At 29.7% G+C, this 7,192-nt stretch overlaps 1 protein-coding gene across 1 annotated transcript; it reads left to right on the forward strand.

Moving 5' to 3' along the window:
- The first annotated feature begins 4,306 nt into the window (after positions 1 to 4,306).
- Positions 4,307 to 4,929, forward strand: LOC129285448 (peptidyl-prolyl cis-trans isomerase B1-like). The gene is made up of 4 exons (XM_054921162.1): positions 4,307 to 4,338; positions 4,433 to 4,550; positions 4,636 to 4,748; positions 4,835 to 4,929. The coding sequence occupies exons 2-4, from the start codon at positions 4,477 to 4,479 to the stop codon at positions 4,903 to 4,905; spliced, it is 258 nt and encodes an 85-aa protein (XP_054777137.1). The 5' UTR covers positions 4,307 to 4,338; positions 4,433 to 4,476; the 3' UTR covers positions 4,906 to 4,929.
- Positions 4,930 to 7,192: the final 2,263 nt, after the last annotated feature.

The following is a 7,192-nucleotide window of genomic DNA, read 5'->3' on the forward strand; positions in this document are numbered from 1 at the left end:
ATTTCTCTCAAATTACATTATAAATTAATCACTTTTTTAGTTTATATAAATAAATAATTAAAAATAATAAAAATTTAACCACAAATTAACAACTAAACCTAACTCTTCAAGAAAAAATTACAAAAGACATCTTGAAACACATAATCAAGTTATGCATGGGTCAATTTTTTTTTAATATGCCTAAATCAAATATATCCTAATTTTTTTATAATATATTATTTTTTAATTTTTAATTTTTAATTAATTTCTTAATTTACATTGTGGCCTTATTAACCTACTCTAATTATCATTCATTTCCTCCAGTAACATGATGGAAGAAGAAGATTTAGTATCTAAAGAATAAATTGTTTAACTTACACATGGATAATATCGATATTATTTTATATTAATATTTTATTTTGTATATTATTTGAAAATTACAATACATTTAAAATATTATTAAATCTATTTATATTTATATTATACTTAAGTTAGAAATTATTGAAATATTTATCATTGATCTTTATATTAATATTAAAATATTTTGATTGAAATGAATTTTTATTATTAAACAATTTTTTAATAAAATTTGAAATAATTAATTGGTTACAATTTAGCATATATTCAAAAGTTAACTGGAAATTTTTTTTTATTTTGATAGGAATCATAGAATTGCACCCCAAAAACAGTTTTTTCTGTTCTTATTTTCCCAAATAAAACACTATATAATGGGTATGATAAAAATATAAAATACTATTAAATACGAACAATTATAATTATTTGATAACAGGCAAACTCTCCTTTACTTTTTTTTGTGCAAAAGAAAAACTAAAAGAAGAAGAAAATGAAAAATAAGGAATTAACATTTATGCAATTGGTTAATCGTGAATGCAAAATAACTAAATTTTTTTAATTTATAATACTTTTCTTGATTATTTGCAATTAACTACACAAAGGTAATATCACATTGAAAAGGTATGGTTTTGTATCCTTTTACAGCTATGATTAATCAATTTTTTTAATCTCCTTTGAAGGCTTAGTGTGAGTGGAATTTGAAGAATAACGTTGAGATAAATGAGGAGCAATGGAAGGAGTTTTTTGTGATTATTTGTTGGCTATTGTCAAAAAAGAGAAATCAATGTATTTTTGATAATAAATCTTCATTTATATTGAGTCAATTATTGCTCACACCAAAGGAATGTTTAGACACCTTCAAGCTAGATATCATAATAAGATGAGAAAGACTATGATGCGATACTTGTTGTGGATGGTGCATAGTCCAAGATTATAAAAGCTAAGCTATGGGGGTGATGAAAGACCGAGAAGGAAGAAGCTTAGAAGCTTTCATGTTTGTTTCTATCGTGTGTATGTATGTAAAAAAAATTAAAGTTTCAAAATATTTGCAAATTATAAATTCAGAGTTAACAAATTATACATTTCTTTCTTGTATCCTCTTACCAAAATATATGAGAAATTACTTCCAAAAAATTATAAAAATTTGATTACTTACATAGAAGATGTATGACTATAAGATAAAAATAAAATGGTAAAATTTGATATTACTTTAAAGGAGATAATAGATACAAAAACTTACATTAATATCTTGTAAAACTAATTCAAAACTTGTTGAATTATTTCATGAGGTCCATTTAGACATATTTCAAGGATGAATCACCTGAACCATGAGATGCTAGTCACATTAGGATCGATAACATGAATAACATTTTCGAAACAAACAACTCAAGCTAAGAAAATAGAAAATAATTAATACTCATATAAATTAATTAAGAGACAAAAAAGAATGATGAGGCATCTAAATATACAGTGATCTAAAAGATGAATGAAATATAAGAACCAAAACTAAAATTGACGAAAGGATATGTATCCAGTCGACTCTATTTATGATTATTACCTAAGCTAGTGTTGGAGAAAATATAATATATAGAGCTAGTAACCACTCATTTACTATATATAATAATTTTATTTTTCAAACTGGACTTGCGGAAATATAAACAAAATATAATCTATTATTGTATGGGTATAGAAAATAATTTGATTATTCCTTTTGATATGATTCGACTTGAATTTTGAATGGACAAATATAGTTAAAAGAAAATCAAATATATACCATCAATAATCACTCATTTATTTTACATATATATTATTTTATTTTAAAAACTATCCATTTTTCCCATAACTAAATATCTTTTTGAATTTTGAATATATTTATTACTTTATAATATGATCAAAATTTTCAGAAATTACAAAAATAGATCAATAACTTTTTATTCGAATTTATCATGTAATTGATATATAATTGGAAAACTTTGCATAATTAACTATATAAATTTGGAATTCAAATAAATATAAAAAATAATACTCCTTTTAAAATCTAAAATCTTTCTTTTAACCAACCCATTTATGAAGCTTAATTTTCAAAATATCTTTAGGATAAGTTGAAATTTTCAGAAATGATGAGGATTCTTTATTTTATATATATATATATATATATAAAACCTAGATTCAAAAGTTTTTGTAATATTTATATGTGCACTCAATCATATGAATCTAAATTTTTGGCATATTCTTATGATGGATGGAAACTTTAAATATATAGATATTAATTTGAATTTAAATATGATTAGATTTGAATTTCAAATAAGTAAAAAATAATTTTTATATATATTTAAAAATTAATAATTCATCTCGCACCTAACTTTAAACCTGAATAATATAATCATATTGAACCTAACTCCTATCTTGACTCCGAAGTATAGAATTGTAGAAAAGGCATTTTAAAGCTAAGAAGTATAACAAATTTTAAAATGAACACGTGACATTTTTTTATAATCTTTAACTCTACTAATGATGGAAGAGATGAGAGATTTTAATAATTTTATCAAAATTATTAAAAATATTTTCTTTTTCATTTTCCTACATTCAAATTGAAAGTTAATATTTCTGACGATAAAAATCTAGTTTTTAAATAAAAATTGAAACTATCCCTAGAAAACCTAAAAAAAATCGCGGATAAATTGGATATTATGGTGTGTGGGCTCGAAAATTGTCAGCGTCGAATTTGATTAATCGGATCAAGGGAAGTTTCTGCACGTTCAGGTTTATTAAAAATAAATAAAAGGAGGGGGGGGGGGGGGAACCTAGGTCCTAGGTCGAATATTTTTTTTTTTTAGTTGTTAAATGTTTTGACTGAGGAGACTGTGATCTAAATGAATTTTTTTGTCCTCCCAGCTATTCAAAGATGCTGCCCCTGCCACTGTTGAAAATTTCCTTGCACTATGTACAGGTAACAATGCGATGGTTTAATTCTAGCTAATTACAATCTGTTTAATTGATTAATCCCTTGGACATGCTAATTTATTTAGATTTTGTGGCTTATGATATAGTTTCCCCATTTCTCATTGTTCAGGAGAAAAGGGCGTTGGTAACTTAACTGATATGCCGCTGCACTACAAGGGCTCTTTCTTTTATCAGATTTGGAGTGGTTACTCTTATGTGAAGGAATGTTATTTTTTTTTTAACTGATCTTATGTCTAAGATCATTAATTTTTCTATAATGTAGATCTATACATCTTGTTGTGGTTGAAGATAAACCTTAGTGGTCTCTTCTCAAGCCAATTATCCTTGTTTATGTTGTGGGATAGAAGGTGTTATGTTATCATAATTTTGACATTAGTTTGTTATATTTTGTTTAGAGGATCCGGTTGTTAGTTGGCTTATAGCCGTTGGCTACTGCTCCTATAAATATCCTACAATTCAATTATATAGCCTTGCGAACTGTTTAGTACTTTCTTTTGTTTCTCCTAATTTCTCTCAGTCTCTCTCAGTTCTTCTACCTTCTCTGTTCTTCTCTCAATCTTCCCCATTCTTCCTTACTTTATCTATCATACAGAATTATAAACCTGCATAATAAGGTTAATGGTATAAGCTTGTATTTACTAAGTTATCGATCATATAATACTAATAAGTTTCAAAATGTCCAAACCTGTTTTGTATTCATCAACATTGTGGTATCTTGACTGTATATTGATGGCTGGTTTTCCTTGTGCAGGGGGGAGATTTTTTCAGTAAACTTGGTATGTCTTCTCCATATTTTCTTTGCTTTTCTTTTCGACTCACTCTGGATTGTGTTTGGAAGTTGAATATCAATTATGGAGTTAGGTTTTCATCATTTTTAGATTGGTTCCTATCACTATGTTAATTTTAGGTATAAGTTTCATATTCTCCAATGCTCCGTTTTGTATAATTTTCAATTTTGTCTCCTACACCTCTTCATCTTATCTTTAAAAAATATTTCTGCAGGGATTTGTGGAGAGAGCATTTATGGCGAAAATTTTCCCAGTGAGAATGCAAATCATAATTTTAAGTTATTGTACGAAATGTTACCTATTTATTTTGATAAACAAATTATTATAGTGTTTATGATTTATTTCAGATGAAAGAACCCCATTTAAACATAATAAACGGGGACTTTTGTCCATGGCCATTACCGATCGATATGGTATTGGTTCTCAGTTTTTAATCACATTGAAAGCTGATCCCGAACTTGACAGGTTTGTTCATATGTTTAACTCTTGTACGTATTTACGTTTAACTCTTGTATAATTTGCTAATCTTATTTTGTTGAATCTTGTGCAGGTTTCATGTTGTTTTTGGGAAGCTCTTGGAAGGATTTGATACGCTAAATAATATTCAAAATGCGCGTCTTGGGAAAAAAGTTCGAGTCACCAATTGTGGCGAATATAATGAAGGTAAGCCTCATTTACCCTTCTGTCTTACATGCATTTTGTTTGGCTAATTTGTTTGATTATTATTATTATTATTATTATTATTACAGCTAAAGCAAAGCCTTGCACAGAGCCAGCTCAGTCTTCTCAAAGGGCAAGTAGGAGGAGAATGAAAAACTGAGAGCCTGTTTGGATAGGAATTTTTGGGATCTAAAAAAGACTTTTTAAATGGTCCGGCCAATATTCTTTTTAAGCGTGAGAATCCTAGCCAACAAAGATAATAGAATAGCATTTTGTCACTTAATGAACAATATCGTGAGATGACCATTGATTGGCTGAATGCGTTTACAGGAGCAGACATCCCATGTACTCATTAAAGTCTTGAGCTAAAAGAGAATAGGATCTAGAGAAGTGATAACTTTGTTGCAGAGCTAAAAGAGGCTACGATCTAGAGAACTGATAACTTTGTTCAGTGTCGATGAACACTTTGCTGACTTTTAATAACTATTATGATATGATTCACAATGATAAATGGCATAGCTTCCTTTTGTTTGTATTTTGTTATTGGATGTCAATAATGAAACGAATTATGTTGCGGGTCTATTTTGCTGAAGTATATACCATTTTGATGGTTATTGACTGTTGAGAGTAGTTAGGTTATTTAACTGTCTTTTGATGATTTTACTCAGCATTCTTATAAATATTAGGATGCCTCCTCAATTGTAAGTAGTCTATCAACATAATGGAAGTCTATTGATCAGAATCTGTCTCTCTACTCTCTCTCTCTGTGGTTCCCTCTATCTCTTCTGTTCTTCCTCATTTTTTCTCATTTCTATTCTACTTCTCTATCTCTCTTCTACTTTCTTTCCTATTTTCTATATCACTCTGTCTATGACTCTTTCTTCTTATGTTTTCGGGAAAGGGTTGGACTTGATGATTTCATAGTATGTGATATTGGAATGCCAGCTCGAAGAACAAGTCCAATGCATTCAAGTTGTCCTTTCTCTCTCTCTCTTTTTTAAATCCGCTTAAATATTCCTTAAAGGACAATATATAGATAGAGGATGAGTAGTTTAAACTTAATTATACGGCTAATAATATAAAGCATATCCTCAAGATCTGTTAATGTATGGTTTGATCCTCCATGTCCTTGATATCATCATAATTTGTAGATTATGATACAAGAGACCTGACAATGCAAACTGTAAAGGGGTATTTCCCCCTCATATCTTTGTCTAGAGATTTGGTCTGATCAAAATAAAAGGGCAAGACGGAAATTGAAAATCCTAAACTTCTTCAGAGTTCAATCTTTCTATGGGAACAACAAAAAATGATGACTTTAAACAAAGAAGCTAGCGACCGAGAAAATGTGAGAGCGACAGGGATTTGGATCCCACGCATGGAATGCATGGCGGCATGTGGCAGTTTATTAGGCATTGATTGTATCAACGGCTAAAATTTTGCTGGCTCCATTTTTTCCCAGTGCTTATTCCCTGTTCGATTTAAAGCCCCTGGTGGAATTCCTCCATAAACCATACTCTTTCTCAACATATACACAAATAAAATCATCCTCTTTTCCAACATATGCATAAATAAAACATCCTCTTGTCTTAACATAAATAAAAATTAATCTCAGACATTACAATAAATGGCAGTCACTTCCTTGTTTCTTCCTTTCCCTCAAACAGTGTGACGAAGCAATACAATTATATATAGAAGGGTTTAATAACATGGAAAGTGAAAAGAAAACTACCGGCGTCTTCAACACCCACAAAGGTTGATGTCTAAAAAAAATTGGACGACAATTAACGAGCTTGTTGGTGGAATAAAGAAATGGGTTTTGTCCCTGCAATGTGCTGACTGAACAATGAAGGGAGATGAAAAAGTTACTATCGTCTATCCACCCGCAGCTTCATTTGATTATTAGCAACACAAAGATTTTCGACAATAGATTTAATCTTACGCTTCTCACACTACCACATGTCACCATGTATTCCATGCGTGGATTCGCCCCACTCATGGAATCCAAATCCGAGCAACAGTATGCAAAGATACTGAGGAGCACATCCCAATCAAAAATAAAAAAAAAACAATAATATTCTTGCTGGGTTTTGTATCTATATGTAGGTACGCTCGGAAGTGGAAGAGATCAAGAAAGATTCATAATTAGCTTCTGATTAGAATGAAACAAGTTACCTGCACAATATGAGGATGAAAGACACACGAAAGTAAAGCAACTTGAGATTTAAATTGTTGCTCTCCAGTAAAGTTGTATCGTTGGAATTCTAACCATTTTCACACCCCTTTATCACCGGTCTATCTACATTGCTTGAAAAAGAATAGAAACTTAGTTGATATATGAAAGAGACGCAAAATGAGAATTCAATCTTGAAACACAAACCCTGTGTTCGGCAACTCAAGAAACAAGGAGAAGGGCAGACATGACTTTCACGTGTTGGATTGGCCTG

This window comes from Prosopis cineraria, unplaced genomic scaffold (genome assembly GCF_029017545.1).
Source record: "Prosopis cineraria cultivar Desert tree isolate PC_DT_omini unplaced genomic scaffold, ASM2901754v1 PC11, whole genome shotgun sequence".
NCBI lineage: Eukaryota > Viridiplantae > Streptophyta > Magnoliopsida > Fabales > Fabaceae > Prosopis > Prosopis cineraria.

What these genes read in the sequence shown, in the direction of transcription:
- LOC129285448 (XM_054921162.1), top strand. Translation starts at nt 4,477, where the DNA reads ATGGCCATTACCGATCGATATGGTATTGGTTCTCAGTTTTTAATCACA. An exon ending in GCTGATCCCGAACTTGACAG is followed by an intron (nt 4,551 to 4,635) that starts GTTTGTTCATAT and finishes AATCTTGTGCAG; the next exon opens with GTTTCATGTTGTTTTTGGGA. An exon ending in TTGTGGCGAATATAATGAAG is followed by an intron (nt 4,749 to 4,834) that starts GTAAGCCTCATT and finishes TTATTATTACAG; the next exon opens with CTAAAGCAAAGCCTTGCACA.